The 16,256-nt window shown below is 41.6% G+C and overlaps 1 protein-coding gene across 3 annotated transcripts in view; it reads right to left on the reverse strand.

Annotated features, from left to right (window-relative positions):
- Positions 1 to 4,216: 4,216 nt before the first annotated feature.
- The window catches only part of PRPS2 (phosphoribosyl pyrophosphate synthetase 2), a 34,800-nt gene continuing 22,760 nt past the window's right edge, over positions 4,217 to 16,256 (reverse strand). The window contains exons 6-9 of one of the 3 annotated variants that reach the window (XR_016391416.1): positions 15,884 to 16,043; positions 14,103 to 14,209; positions 6,320 to 6,431; positions 4,217 to 4,959 (exon numbers count right to left, since the gene is read on the reverse strand). Coding sequence is in view for 2 of the 3 variants with exons in the window: in XM_089904797.1 (XP_089760923.1) it covers positions 14,117 to 14,209; positions 15,884 to 16,043 (253 nt within the window). In the remaining variant the exon portion in view is untranslated. Of the gene's footprint in view, positions 4,960 to 6,319; positions 6,432 to 11,605; positions 14,210 to 15,883; positions 16,044 to 16,256 lie in introns of those variants that run through there. The other 2 variants (XM_089904797.1, XM_022559824.3) reach the window with 2 other exon arrangements.

Genomic DNA, 16,256 nt, shown 5'->3' on the forward strand with positions numbered 1-16,256 from the left:
AATATGCAAAACCGGGTTGCAATTCATGTTTTGACTCCACTGTCAATGTTCTTTCTGAAAGTCATCTAATCAGCCAGGACCTCAGCAATTCAACCAGATAATAACAAAAAGTCCTTTTTGAACTTATTTTCTGTATTTGATGTAACTGTTCATATTAAAAGCTATCATGTTTCAATGATTTATTGCTGTGTAACAAACCACTCCAAAATGTATCGGCTCAAAACAGCAACCGCTATATTTGTTCACCGTTCTGTCATTTGGCCGGGGCTCTGCTGGGCTGTTCTGTTTGTCGCGTTTGGGGTCTTCCACGAGACTGCAGTCAGATGGCTTTGTTCGCCTGTCTGGTGCCGCAGTGGGGTTGGTGGGGAGGCTGTGACTTCTTGCTCTTTTTCTTTCCATGTGGCTAGAGCGGGCTTCTTTTCATGGTGATTAGATCCTAAGAGTGAGCATTTCAATATAGATAAGCCCCAGTGTGCAAGCACTACTAAGCCTCATTTGCATCATCCTTGCTAATGTCCTACTTACTGGCCAAGCCCAGAGTCAATAAGGAAAGGCACTCCAGAAGAACATGAATATTGGGAAGCATGGTTCATTCAGAACCACCAAAGTGATGGTCTACCACTCGTGATATATACAAGAGAAAGGTAAAGGGATATGTATTTAAGGCAAAAACTGCTGTTTCAGATTCTTTGAAGGATACTGGATTCAAAACATTTTACTTTAGAATACTATGCAGCCTCTAAAAGTCATGTATTACAATACTGAATGAGAGTGGGCAGACAGCAGAAGAAGAACTACAATCCTGCAGCCTGTGGAACAAAAACCGCATTCACAGAAAGACAGACAAGATGAAAAGGCAGAGGGCTATATACCAGATGAAGGAACAAGATAAAACCCCAGAAAAACAACTAAATGAAATGGAGATAAGCAACCTTCCAGAAAAAGAATTCAGAATAATGATAGTGAAGATGATCCAGGACCTCGGAAAAAGAATGGGGGCAAAGATCGAGAAGATGCCAGAACTGTTTCAAAAAGACCTAGAAGAATTAAGGAACAAACAGAGATGAACAGTACAATAACTGAAATGAAAAATACACTAGAAGGAATCAATAGTAGAATAACTGAGGCAGAAGAACGGATAAGTGACCTGGAAGACAGAACGGTGGAATTCACTGCTGCGGAACAGACTAAACAAAAAAGAATGAAAAGAAATGAAGACAGCCTAAGAGACCTTTGGGACAACATTAAACACAACAACATTTTCATTATAGGGGTCCCAGAAGGAGAAGAGAGAGAGAAAGGACCTGAGAAAATATTTGAAGAGACCACAGTCGAAAACTTCCCTAACATGGGAAAGGAAATAGCCACCCAAATCCAGGAAGTGCAGAGAGTCCCAGACAGGATAAACCCAAGGAGAAACACGCCAAGACACACAGTAATCAAATTGGCAAAAATTAAAGACAAAGAAAAATTACTGAAAGCAGCAAGGGAAAAACGACAAATAACATACAAGGGAACTCCCATAAGGTTAACAGCTGGTTTCTCAGCAGAAACTCTACAAGCCAGAAGTGACTGGCATGATATACTTAAAGTGATGAAAGGGAAGAACCTACAACCAAGATTACTCTACTCGGCAAGGATCTCATTCAGATTCGACGGAGAAATCAAAAGCTTTACAGACAAGCAAAAGCTAAGAGAATTCAGCACCACCAAACCAGCTCTACAACAAATGCTAAAGGACCTTCTCTAAGTGGGAAACACAAGAGAAGAAAAGGACCTACAAAAACAAACCCAAAACACTTAAGAAAATGGTAACAGGAACATACATATCGATAATTACTTCAGACGTGAATGGATTAAATGCTCCAACCAAAAGACATAACCTCGCTGAATGGATACAAAAACAAGACCCAACAGAGCCAAAAATAAATAAATAAATAAAAATAAGCTATCAAGTTAGATGTGAGATAAATAAAAAGGGGAAAATATCTGGAGAGTCTGTACTCAGATTGCTGTGCATATGTTTTTAAGTTCTCACTCCAATTAAAATTTTAAAAAATGTCTATTTAGGTCTTCTGCCCGTTTTTGGATTGGGTTGTTTTTTTGTTATTGAGCTGCATGAGCTGCTTGCAAATTTTGGAAATTAATCCTTTGTCATTTGCTTCGTTTGCAAATATTTTCTCCCATTCTGAGGGTTGTCTTTTGGTCTTGTTTATGGTTTCCTTTGCTGTGCAAAAGCTTTGAAGTTTCATTAGGTCCCATTAGTTTATTTTTGTTTTTATTTCCGTTTCTCTAGGAGGTGGGTCAAAAAGGATCTTGCTGTGATTTATGTCATAGAGCGTTCTGCCTATGTTTTCCTCTAAGAGTTTGATAGTTTCTGGCCTTACATTTAGGTCTTTAATCCATTTTGAGCTTATTTTTGTGTATGGTGTTGATTCACTTTGTTATAAAGCAGAAACTAACACACCATTGTAAAGCAATTATACCCCAATAAAGATGTTAAAAAAAAAAGATAGATTCTTTACAAGCAAATTAAAAAAAGTTTTTAAAAAAAGATAAATAATTGCTAATGTATTCCAGATACGGTTTGTGGAAGACAGGTAATCCTGGACCCATCCTCAAGGGGTCTTGGCCCTACCTAAAAACAATTGGTGAGAATAACTGTCAGGCACTGTGAAAGGTTTGAGATAGTACCATCCTTGCCAGCTAACAAGTTCATCTGCCACAGGTTCCTGGATGCTGATAGAATACAAGAGACTCCTGGGTCGGGGACAAAGGACTTTAGCACTCGTGGCACAGCAGGTACCTGTTCCCTTTGTCCCCCCAATGCCACGGAGTGGCTCTGGGTGGATGCTATGCATGAAGTGGGTTTGCATCACAGCTGAGGAACCCCGAGTTTAGAGAACCCAAACATTTGTAATGGGTTGCAAGCAAAGCTCACTGAATTTTGCCCAGAGGGAGGCACTGTTATTATTAGACCAGACAGCAATCAAACCTGCCACCTGCCCCAGAAAGGGACGCTATCTCTGTCTTACAAAACTATCTACTATCTTCTGCTTGCTATATAAACATCCTTGAAAAGATTATCCAGAACCAAGGCTCTCAGTGCCTCTGCTCATGAGATGTACAGAACTGCAAGAGACCCGTGGAGAACTGTCTCCCCAAATAAGTCCATTTATATAATTCAAGTTAAAATACAATATTTAAGTCACATACAGATCCTTTTTTAATAAGAGTCCCTGGGTGTGGAGAGAAGGGAACCCTCCTACACTGTTGGTGGGAATGTAAATTGGTGCAGCCACTATGCAAAACAGCATGGAGGTTCCTTAAAAAACTAACAATAGAACTACCATATGATCCAGCAATCCCACTCCTGGGCATGTATCTGAAGAAAACCATACTTTGAAAAGATGCATGCACCCCTATGCTCATAGCAGCACTACTCACAATAGCCAAGACATGGAAGCAGCCTAAATGCCCATCAACAGATGAATGGATAAGGAAGATGTGGTGCATATATACAGTGGAATACTACCCAGCCATAAATAAAAGAATGAAATAATGTCATTTGCAGCAACAAGGATGGATCTAGAGATTATCATACTAAGTGAAGTAAGTCAGAGAAAGACAAATATCATATGACATCAACTATATGTGGAATCTAAAAAAATGATACAAATGAACTTACAAAACAGAAACGGGGGGGCTTCCCTGGTGGTGCAGTTGAGAGTCCACCTGCCGATGCAGGGGACACGGGTTCGTGCCCCGGTCCGGGAAGATCCCACATGCCGTGGAGCGGCTGGGTGCGTGAGCCATGGCCGCTGAGCCTGCGCGTCCGGAGCCTGTGCTCCGCAACGGGAGAGGCCACAACAGTGAGAGACCCGCGTACCGCAAAACAAAAACAAAAACAAAACAAAACAAGAAACGGCAACGGAGTCACAGACATAGAAAACAAACTTATAGTTACCAAAGGGGAAGTGGGGGGAGGGATAAATTAGGAGTTTGGGTTTAACAGATACACACTACTATATATAAAATAGATAACCAAGGTCCTACTGTATAGCAGAGGGAACTGTAATAAATATCTTGTAATAAACTATAATAGAAAAGAATCTGAAAAAGAATATATATATATATACACACACATCTATAAAACTGAACCATTTTGCTGTACACCAGAAACTAACACAACATTGTAAATCAACTACACTTCAATAAAAAAAAAACAGACTCCTTGATTTAACTGCTTTTTGTTGCTGTTGTTTAACTGACCAATGGTGCTGAAAAATACGGTGTTAAATAAAACTGCTTCTATTACTTTTCTCTTGGTTCAAGCTTCCCTCCTAAAAACACTTTTTTAAAGGAGATTCCCATATTAATAAAATCATTGGAACTTCCTTAGATATTAAGGAGTGTGTGTTGAACCCATTATTACAAATGATTAAGTACTGTTAATTTTAACATTTTTTTGGTAATAACTCTATTTTCACCACTGGAATCTTATACTTTGTGTTTCTAGAAAATAAACATTGTCTTTTTCTGTCCATAAAACCAAAGCATTAGAAACAACTCAAATATTCCAAGCTACTAGGTGCCTGGCAATCGCAGTTTTGGGGTAAGTGAAAACAAATAGCAGAAATTTCTAATCTAGGTACATGTGAATCTTCAGATAAACTGAAAGCTGCTATTCTCTCCAAATGTCTGCAGAGTAGGCATAAGTTTTCAGCTGAGTACAAGAATTACAATTAAGTGTAATTAAATTGATTGTAACTTACTGGAGTCAGAACCATCTTCTTGAAGAAGGAGAGGATCGTCCCCTACGCGATGGTTCAAGCTTAGCTGCACAGTAGTATCAAGTCATCGAGGGTCTTTAATAATCCTGATACCTGGATGCTCCGCAGGCCAATTAAGTCAGAATCTCTGGGGGCAAGGCCCAGGCATCAATTTCATTTTCTTTAACTGAGGTGTAATTGACATATAGAATTATTAGTTTCAGGTGTACAACATAATGATTCAATACTTGTATATATTGCCAAATGATCACCACTATAAGTCTAGTTAACATCCATCACCACACAGTTATACATTTTTTTAAATTAATTTCATTTTCAGCAATATTTTAAAAAGCTCCTTAGGTGGCCCCATATGCAACCAAGTTTACCAACTACTAAACTAGAGGACTTAGCCTTACAGTGTAGTTCTCAAACTTTAGTGTATCAAACCCCGTGCCTGCCACACCCCCACACCCAGAGTTTCTGATTCAATAGGTCTGGGGTGGGGCCCGAGAATTTGCATTTCTCCTAAGTTCCCTGGCAATGCCACTAGTCCAGGACCACACTTTGAGAACCACTGCCCTACAAAATTACCGTCACCTTAAAAACACCCATGACCCAGGGTTGTTATTTTAAATCTCCCCATGTTAGCATGACTACGAAAAAGGACCAGGCAAATGCCGTGAGTGCAACGAAAGACCTTTTTTTGGAAGAAGGAAAGCGAACAACCACATCTGCAGAAGCAAGCATTCCAGGTTGATGGAAGTTACCGCACCATATTTTGTGCTTTCTCTCACTGCCCTGAGGCTTAATGATAAACTCCTTCACCCTCCTGAGATACTGATCAGAATGTTGGAGGAAACACCTGGGCTACAGGAAACACCTCCAGCAGCAGAAACAAGAGGCCCGTTTACCAGCCACAGCGCTTCTTCTAAGGAACAGTGTGACCTTAACTGAGCCGGTCACTTCGTCTCTTTGGGCCTTAGTTTCCTCATCTGTAAAATGAGTCTCAAATGTTCCATCTAACTCCGAAATCTTATCAATTCCACGACATTTGACAAGAGAGGTGAGTTGCTCTACGGTTTGACCACGTTAGACTCTGGCCATCTTATGAGAGTTCAATCACGGAAGGGCCAGGATACCCACCACCTGCAAGGCGCACGGGAATCTCTGCTCTCTGGATGTCACCGTTGAAGTCAGACTAAAATTCAGTCACCTCTTTAAAGATTACCTTAATCAGTTTCTTGGTTCAAACAAAAACGTGTCAGGCATATGGATGGATCATAAAATAAGTGGCTTTCGTGTCAGGCATATTTCTTTTTTTGACCAGAACAACTCAGTTTGATAGCTAACAAGCCAAAAGAATAATAGATTCCACAAACTTGTGTGGCATTGTCTTTTCCCATCCCAACCCTATCTTTTATATATAGGGTGATGTCTCCCATTTCCTTCTTGAGGGACCTCTATTCTTCCCAAAGTCAGAATTATGCTTTTCAAACATATATCCCCCTTTTTATTTCACACAGATGATAATATGCTGCACATACTTCTTTGCTGTGTTTTTTAAAAAGCGTGTTCCGCCTTAGCAACGGTTCCCCGGCTGTGCAGTAGGGATCTCACCCCAATTCATGGCAGACGTAGGGATCGGTGTTTGAAGCCCTGCATCAAAAGGATAATGCAGTTATTTTGGTGTAAAATTTCATGTCGTAGCAAACACTGGTGTTTACGTTTTTAAAGTGACTCATGATTGCCATTGTCTTATCCACTTCGTTCTAAAATGCTTTTCTACTTGAGAGTGGACCAGGGGCCAGGGGCCAGGATGGATCTCCTCTGGAATTCTGACCTGAACGTCAGGAAGAGGATTAAGGAAGAAGGTCCTGGTTAAAATAAATCAGTGGTTCTCAACCGGGGGCGATTTTTGCCCCCGGGAATATTTGGCAGTATCTGGAGACATTTTTTGGGTTGTCACAAATGTGTGTGTCCTGGCCCCATGACAAAGAACTATCTAGTGCAAAATGCCAATAGTGCTGAGCTTGAGAAACCCTGAAATAAATTATCCTGATATACACACTATTACATATAAAATAATTAATAAGGACCTAATGTATAGCACAGGGAACTCTTCTCAGTACTCTGTAATGGCCTATATGGGAAAAGAATCAAAAAGAGTGGATCAGTGTATTTGTATAACTGAGTCACTTTGCTGTACACCTGAAACTAACACAACATTGTAAATCAACTATAATCCAATAAAAATTTTTAATAAATAATAAATAAATATGTGCAATTCCCCTCCCTGAGGGGACGTCTCTGACCCCAGAGGAAGGCTGCTGCCCCTTCCTTCATCCAGCTTCCCTCCCCCAAGTCCATTCTGAAATGCTTCCGTCAGGGACTTTGAAACGTTTATTGAAGATAAAATTGGCTCTGAGGAAAATATGTAATAAACTTAAGAAGCTAATAATCATAGGAAAAAAATGATTAACAGCAGAAGCACACCAGAAATGGCTATGAAATCAATAGAGTATCTTAAACAGGCTTTTAAGCTGGAATAGATGTAGTCATGCACCTTTTAAACAAGCGCTCCTTTGTTCTATTTACATTTTAATGCTGAGTGTGACTGTCTTGGTAGACTTGACATAAATGATGCTGACTGTAGATTTTTTTTTTTGCAATACCGAAAGAGAAATACACCAACAAAAATACTTTAAAAAACCCCAAAAAACAAACAACAAAAACCCTGCACTGTTGCCCTTGCTCCGAATGAATGATCATGTCTGCAAGGGCAGGGCGATCATCCTCCCGTGTTGCCTACATCACATGCTTGGGTATAGAACAATCCATGTAAACTCTAGTGGCTTAATACATGTAAGCCTTGGTCACGTATTTCATTTATCTGGTATTTACCTCAGAGCCCCGTCCTAACACAACGGTCTGCTACTAACTGCTCCGTCAAGAACGAATGGGTGAGTGAGTGTGAGACCCCCTCCTTCACTTTGCCCGTGGAAGAAATCATTAAGGCAGCCCAGAAGGCTACAGATACAAATCTTCCATTTGACATCTGTCTGAACCAAAATGTTCATGAGTCAAAAGGCAGAGGAGCAAGAGGTATTTCTCAGATGAATTATAGCTCCTATAACTTGCACACATAAAACAAAACACCTCCAAATGACAAGGCTCAAGACTGCATTTACGGTTGCACCAGTGCAAGTCAGTAAGAAATTACTGACTCATCAAAAACCAGCCTTCTTGTGCCAACTGGGTTCCTCCATGTGCTCTTTTATTTTTTTTAATCTTTTAAAAATTTATTTATTTATTTATTTTTGGCTGCGTTGGGTCTTCGTTACTGCACGTAGGCTTTCTTTAGTTGCGTCGAGCGTGGGCCACTCCACTACGGTACGCAGGCTTCTCATTGTGGTGACTTCTCTTGTTGCGGAGCACGGGCTCTAGGCACGTGGGCTTCAGTAGTTGTGGCACGTGGGCTCAGTAGCTGTGGCTCACAGGCTCTAGAGCGCAGGCTCAGTAGTTGTGGCGCACGGGCTTAGTTGCTCCACGGCATGTGGGATCTTCCCGGACCAGGGCTCGAACTTGTGTCCCCTGCATTGGCAGGCGGATTCTTAACCACTGTGCCACCAGGGGAGCCCTTTTATTCATAGGACACTGTTCATGAATTGTGTCTTCATTGAAGTGTTGCTCTTTGAAGGCTATGAAAGCCGTCAGTGGGGAAATGAACGCACAGTTACTGCCGAGAGGGGTCTGTCCCTTTCAATACTTTAGGAGGCTGCTCTGCAGCCCTGGTCCTAAAAACAGGATATTCTGAGGCTTCAGGAAATTTCGGGTCCTTCCTTGGTTCTTTAGACGAGCATACTGTCAGTGGCACTTCCGGAGTTCATTCTATAGCAAACATACACTAAAATGTGCCTCCAAAGAATCCCTCTGATGATTTGACACAAGTTCGGTCTAGGTCCTCACAATTTTTCTGTAACTCATGTTCAGTCTTAGCTTCGAGGCAAGAAGATAGTAGATTTAACACTCTCTGCATAGGGAAAATCAGAGAATCATGCATCCTCAGACACAGAAGGTCAAGTGCTCACAGACGTAAGAGTCCCTCAAAGCACAGAAGGGTGACGTCCATCAGCAAATATTTAGGGCACTCTGCCCTTCTGCCTGGACTGTTCCCTGGGGTCTCTAAAGACCACTTATGGCTTTAAAGGCAGCTCTGCTCGAGGACTGGCAGTCAAGCCAGGTCTTGAATGCGTTTCCTAAAGGTGTCCCCCCTTTTCCCTCTTTTATCTGTGACTACAGCCTTCAGCGTCTACAGTTAATTGACGATGGATTTTTTTAAAACTGTGACGCCACAGGTCGTTGGCACATTGTTGGGCTTGTCATATAGCTTCCTTTGTGTTGCAACTGGCACAAGATCAGAGCCACGCTTGTGAGATTCCTTAGCCAAGGTGGTGCTGGGGATCCAGAACTATCCACATTAGAAGAAAGAGAATTAGAGTGACCGAGCACCCTGGCGTGCCCAGGACTGCAGGCTTTCCTGGGATGCAAGACTTCCAGAGGTAGCACTGAGAAAGCCCCCTGCAAGCCCAAACAAGTTGTTCACCTGATGGAGAAGGAACCATCTTTGCCACATTAGGACCACAGCCTTCAGTTAGTAGTAGTCCAACTATATCTAGCATAGAGGTCATGCATGGCCTGTTAAAACTGCTGGGGAATTTAGCAGTCATCTACCCCCTCTTTTTCACAACGATGCTCAGACTCAGAGTGGTATAGACATTTTCCCCAGGTCACACAGCTTGCTGGTAGCATATCAGGAACCAGACCCTAGATCGCCACAGTCCCAATTTAGGGCGCTTTCCACTGCATTACATTTTTTGCTTTGCCAGTCTCTTTCTATTGCTCTTGCAGAATGAGTTCAGCTGGGTTTTCTTCTGACCACAGGACTTAGCCGTTAGAACAGTGAAAACTACTGTTTATATTGGGCACTGCTTTTTTTTAATGTTGGGATAGTGAATGGAATCAGGTTGCTGTAAACAGCCTCAATTGGTCACCATCTCCATTACCACACGTCATCCATTCCTGTCATTTCTACAGCCCAGCAAAGTGTCTTCAACATGCAACCATTTGTCATCACCAAATGCTACCCTTGGTGGAGACGGTCACGTGCCAGGACAATTTACCCCTGCGTGAGTGGATCGTGTTTGTGACTAGCTCACAGGCACATGGATTAGCATCTAGAAACTGCACGAAAATCTTGCTTCTTCATACTTAGATTCTTTCAAAGGGAAGAAATGAGATGCCTGTTCTAAAAACTGAGGTTAATGTACACAACAATCGGTTCTAAGCTCTTTACAGATATCATCTCATTTACTCATCACATCCTCTGAGAGAGGTACTATTATCCCATTTCACATACAAGGAAACTGAGGCACAGGGGGGGTAAGCAACTAGCCCAAAGCGGTTTTGTTGTTGTCGTTGTCTTAACTCTAGTAAGTGGTGGAGTCTGTTTCCGAGCATCACGCTCTTTTAGGAGAGAAAACAAGAGCTCAGAGGTGACAGTAGATCAAACCAATCCAGAATGTGGACTTGGAAAGCAAGGGAAAAGGTGGAGGGCTGTGTTCCCGGGGTGCAGGAGATAAACCAATTAGGTGAAGATCTGCAGTGAAAAGGAGCGACTCTGTCAACTTCTGCATGCAATGTACACAAAGGATAAGGCAGTACGTTTCAGCCCGAGTTCCATCTTCATTGGCTATCCTCACTCTAACATAAGTACCAGACACCCTGTGCTGTCCTGCTTCAGTCCATGCTGGAGTACAGCCAGTGGTTCTGGAAAATTCTGCCGTGAAGTACCATCGGTAACAGCATTCCCTTCACAAAGCCCTTTCTCACCTCCCCAGCCTCATTCGACCCTCTGAACCTCTTAGTGTTGCATCTTCCCCTTGGAGGCTTAGCCTGTCCAGCCACTAGGTCAGCTGGTGGGTTGGACAGGACCTGCCATATGAAATCAAACACTTCCGAGGAGGTGTGTGTGACAGGATTAATGAGGTGAAACTGTAACGCTGGTGAAGTGATTTTGGTGTTTCCATCTCTCCATTTTCTTCCTCCCTTCTACTACATTTTATCCTGTTTTGTCTTAAAACTGTGATCTTCTCCAGTGGACTTGGTTTTAGTTCTTTATATTTCACTGGGACTTTTTAAGACAAACTGTTGTCGCTCTCAGCATTACCCACACTTTAAAGCTGAGCTTTCCTGGGAGAACCATAATTAGAAGTTTACTTTGTCCAGGACTCCCTGGCGGTCCAGTGGTTAAGACCCTGCACTTCCACTGCAGGGGGCGCGGTTGTGATCCCTGGTCGGGGAACTAAGATCCCACATGCTACACGCAGGGTATGGCCAAAAAGTATTTTTTTTTACTTCGTCTCCACGAGAGTAACTTAAAGCATCACAGAATAGGTGACAGTTCCTGGTGCTTCTGAAATCAAAGCATGTGAAAAACTTCTATGGGGCCTACATTTAAGTTTGGTCCATTCCAACCTATGGGTATTGAACACAACTACTCTGATGTATAAACACACAGTGCAATCTTCAATTTTATAGGAAACATCTAGAATTCTTACGTGGCCCAGATATTATGCTTTGGGGCAGGGAAAATGCTCATCAGTTCTTCGGAAACACCTTCAAAACGGAGAAGAGCTGACTTCAATGAACTTCTGGCTTTTCTGTAACTTTATATGCTGGGCTATAGCCATGATGCAGCAAACACTTCAAGGTACCCATCAAAACACATCACTCCATCAAAACATATTACTCCACAATGATGATACAAAGTATGAAAGAAAGAAGGAGCATGATTTTATTGAAATGTTTTTAGTACAGTGTTGGAAGATCTTCGAATCCTATATTCTAAACCAATACAAGCACTGCAAATGACGTAGTTCCTCAATCTATTTGACATCATATCTACCAAAGGAAAGTTATACTACGAATCTCTTTAAGTTGGTTAATGTAACTTAAGTTGGAAACTGAGCAACTTTGGTATATTCATATTTCTCTGGCTCCCCTTTTTGGTTAGATGTACGCCAAGTCAACCGCCATGCAGCAGAGTCAGACAGGAGCAATACATTTGGTGGTTTCACTGAAATGTTTCCGCATAAGCAGCAAGGGACGCACAAGTTCCGGGATTATGCTGCTCTCAAGGCTGTCTTCATCATCTTTTTTGAACTGGACCATCAAATAGTTAAGGGCTACATTGCCGCTGTGCAGGGCTACGTCTAGTCTATTTAGTTGACAGATGTACCAGAAGTACTTTAAAATACAAAAGTGGAGATAAATAACCATAGAAACAATCAGTTCTTAATTCAGAGAATGACAATACCGATTTTTATCTCTTTATCTGAAGATCATTATTTTAAAACTAGCTCTATGTGTTAGACTCTTAAATCTTAGATGAAATGACTACCTTTAAATCAACTGGTTTTAGTCATTGCCATCATGTCTACACTGGGATGCGAAGCTGTCTACCTGTGTGCGTTCATAACTACATTTTCATTTCTCTATGCATAGAAATTTCAAGAAATACAGATATCACTCATTTGTCCAAAATAAAAATTACATACATCTAAATAGGCTCTTCACATATCTCAAATCAACTCTTGTCTAGATAACGTCCATCGTATTGAATAGCTGACCTTAACCAGGCTACGCTATGACTTTTTCTCAAAAGCCCTCTTAAAGTACAGCAAAATGCTAGTCTCTGCAATGACTAAAATGATACTTTTAAACTTTGATTCACCCTCTGCTGTAGTGAAGTCTGAAACCTTAAAGACTGCTATTCAGGTTTGTTAACAACTTAAACAGATTTCATTTTTCCACCCACAGAATTTAGATCAGAGACTTTCTTCTCTTCAAGTTTTGAGATTCAGCAGAAGGAGATTGTTATTTATTATTCCTGGGCTTTGTCTGTGCAGGCACACTTTCTTCTTTGGGGGCGGAAGCACTCAGTTGGTTGTCCACCAACGCGCACTTAGGAAAATTCAGAGTTGATGCTTGCCGCCTGCCACCGGAGATGGGGGCACCTCACTCAGCAGTCGTCAAAAGCCACCTGTGGATAAAGCTATCTTCCCTCCACCATCACCCCTGGGCCACCATTTGAACATTAACTTCATGGAGCAACTAATGTTTCCTTATTTGCCCTTTTTTTTCTAGGCCTTTCTCACCCACACTTTTCATGTAACAGCTTTAGTTACAATAATCTGTTGCCTAGAAGGCTTGCTACCTGTGAGTACGAAAGGCAAAAGACCATGAGATCAACACTAACGAAATAATATTTAAATATGTATTTGGAGGCACCCACAAACAATTCACCTTTTTCTCATGTCAAAAGCAAAACAGAGATCAGACTAGTAAATGTGAGGGGACTTAACGAAGAAGTCTTTGTTGTGACGGAAATCCACAACGTGAAACTCTTGGAAAAAAGGCAAAGTAAAAGCTAGAGCTAAAAACAGAACATTAAAAAAAACAAGATGGCAGGACATGAGGTGCATCTGGGATGGACACAGCATGACTGTGACAGTGAACTTGCAGACTACCTCAAAACAGTTTCTCTGTCAGCTCTATCGCTGAACATAATTTTGGAATTTTAGAACAAGGTATTTCAGATAAGTGACAGTTACGATTTTTAGAAGTGGCAATAAAAAATTACTGAACTACATTGCCTCTGATATGTCTAATGTTTACCAGAAATAAACGTGTCAGCGGCCATCTTCAGCTACATAAAATTTGGTCCAAATTAAGCATAATAACCAAAATGGTTTATTGGAAACCTGATCACTAAAACAAATACTCAAAATTCAGGGTATTAAAAATTCTCTAAGGTTGACTTAGAAGCAAAAGGCTAATTCTCTACAGGGTTTCACCCAAATGTCCACAGGCATTATCATTTTATATTTACACAGAGGCTTTAATCTGAGCTGACCTTTGGTAACCCTGAAATACATAAACTGTGAACTTCCACAATGGAATTATAAACTTGAAAGTTGTGGCCTCAAAGCACTGACAGAACAAAGGAAAAAAAGGTCACCTATCAGAACAAATCACGATAACAGAAACATTTCTCATTTAAGACTGTTCACTTAAAGATCAAATAACCACTGCCCTCCCCACCAAACTGAAAATAAATGGTCGGGAGCTTTAAGAGGGGGAAAACCAGTGGCCCTCGGAGTATACAAAGATCTGATGCTTTTGCATTAATATAACTACTTAGTCCTAAAGCTAATAAATCAGGCAAATGCACGCAAGTCAGAAGCCAGAGCAGGCTTGCTTCCACACCTCACATCCTGGATTTACAGTGGGACGTGGCTGAACAGGTAAGACACAGATTCACCGTTGTGGGTCCTTCGAATCGCCTCGGCCAAGATCATCGAAATGTCAATAACCTAAACACCAATGAAAAGACAGAAAAGAGGAGAGGAAAGTGGGACATCTCAGTCATGTTTAATTGGAAACTTAGAAGCCAGAAAGCCTAGAAACGCTTTCTCCAGCACATAAGATGTGCTACTATCGAACCTCCCCACAGCCATTTCTTCTGACAGGACTGACAGTTTTGGGTCTGTCTTCAAATTACAATCCTGTACGGGATCCTGGAAGTGAGATTTTTCAGTGCAGATACTTCAAAGGCTTTTCAGGGCCGCTGTTAACCAGAGACATCCTTTACTTTCAGTGTTTGTTGTTTTAAAATTAATTTTACTCAATCATCATGTGGAAGGTTTTTCTCTCTCTTGGTTTCTGAAAACACAGAAACTGTAACGTCTGACAGCACAGCTGTAATCATCTAACTCCGGGGTCAGCATGAGAACAGCCACAGACAATACATAAATGAACGGGCATGGCTGTGTTTCAGTAAAACTTTATTTACAAAAAGTCATGGTGGGCTGGATTGGGCCCGGGGGCCTTAATTTGCTCAACTACTGAGAATCAGACATGAAAATCTAAGGCATAGCTATTTTGACCATTTTCTAATGAATCTCCTGGTGCCGAATGAACTGTGTTGCTCTCCGATGGATGAGAAATCACGAAGCAGATCACTCTGATCCATCTTCATGCTCTAATGATGGGCATGGAGGCTTCCAGCAATGACAGGACTTGCCAAGGTTCACCAAGACACAGAAGCAAAACAAGGACTCAAACCCCTTCAACTTATTTCAGGCCAGCTGGTGTAAAGTGATCATTGCCAACTCTCTGGGGGCCTCCCAAGTCAGGAGGGATAGAAGGAGTAAAGCTAAGAGACCCCTGGCACAGCCAAGCTGCTTCTTTGTTTTCCTCCCCCATTTAAAAAACCTGTGGCAAAATACATGTACCACAAAAGATGCCATTTTAACCATTTTTAAGTATAGAACTTACTGGCATTAATTACATTCCCAGTGGTGTGTAACCATTTCCCAAACTTTTTCATCGTCCCAAACGGAAACCCTGCACCATTAAACACCCCGCTCCTGGTAACCACCACTCTACTTCCCCTTTCTATGAATCTGACTACTCTAGAGCCCTCAGCTAAGTGGAATCTAGTTTACGTATCACACAATATTTGTCCTTTTGTGACTGGTTTCTTTCACTTAGCATACCGCTTTCAAGGTTCATCCATGTTGTTGCAAGTATCAAAATCTCCTTCCTTTTTAAGGCTGAGGAATATTTCATCGTATGAAGAGGCCACACTTGGGTTAACCATTCAACTGTCGGTGGACATTTGGTCATTTCCACCTTTTGGCTACCGTGAATAAGGCCTGCTGTGAATGTTCATGCATAAGGTTTTGTTTGAACAGCCATTTTCAGATTTGGAGGAATAACCCTAGAGGTGGACCAGGGGGGTCATGTGGTAACTCTGTTTAGCTTTACCACAGCCTGTTTCTTAATGTTCTTTACTTTGGCTTTATTCACTTACTATTTATAACTTTGACCTCTGCTGGCCCCAGCCTTTCCCAGACATCTAACATGTATCATACCTTCCCATTACGGGAAGCTACAACCTCTACTGACATCTGCTTAGCAAGTGGTCACACACACAAGATGCGAGTTGCCTCCCTGCTTGGCTCTGCCTGCAGTGTAGCCAGTACCTGAATCTTGGAGCAGTGTTTCATTTTGTCCTCTTGGGGAATAGTGTTTGTCACAACAACAGCCTCAAAGGCGGCATTATTTATTCTGGAAATAGCTGGCCCAGAGAATATCCCATGGGTAAGGATAGCATAAACTTTGGTGGCTCCGGCCGAGAGTAGCCTATAAAAGAGAAAAAAACTAAGTGCACACAAATATTCTTGAAGCATTCTCCCCTCAGTGTGAATTTAAAAGCAATAGTGTGTTCCATAAAGGAAAACAGGGAACCAATTTCACTCACATTTATCAGTCTAAAACAGGATCTTTTAAGGTACGTGCTGGCCAAGCACTTTACATTCCCTTAAATCAGGGATTATCAGCCTTGACGTTGGGCCC

Source organism: Delphinapterus leucas, chromosome X, assembly GCF_059928025.1.
Source record: "Delphinapterus leucas isolate spDelLeu-1000000601 "Yukka" chromosome X, BTC_Dleu_Yukka2, whole genome shotgun sequence".
Classification (NCBI taxonomy): domain Eukaryota; kingdom Metazoa; phylum Chordata; class Mammalia; order Artiodactyla; family Monodontidae; genus Delphinapterus; species Delphinapterus leucas.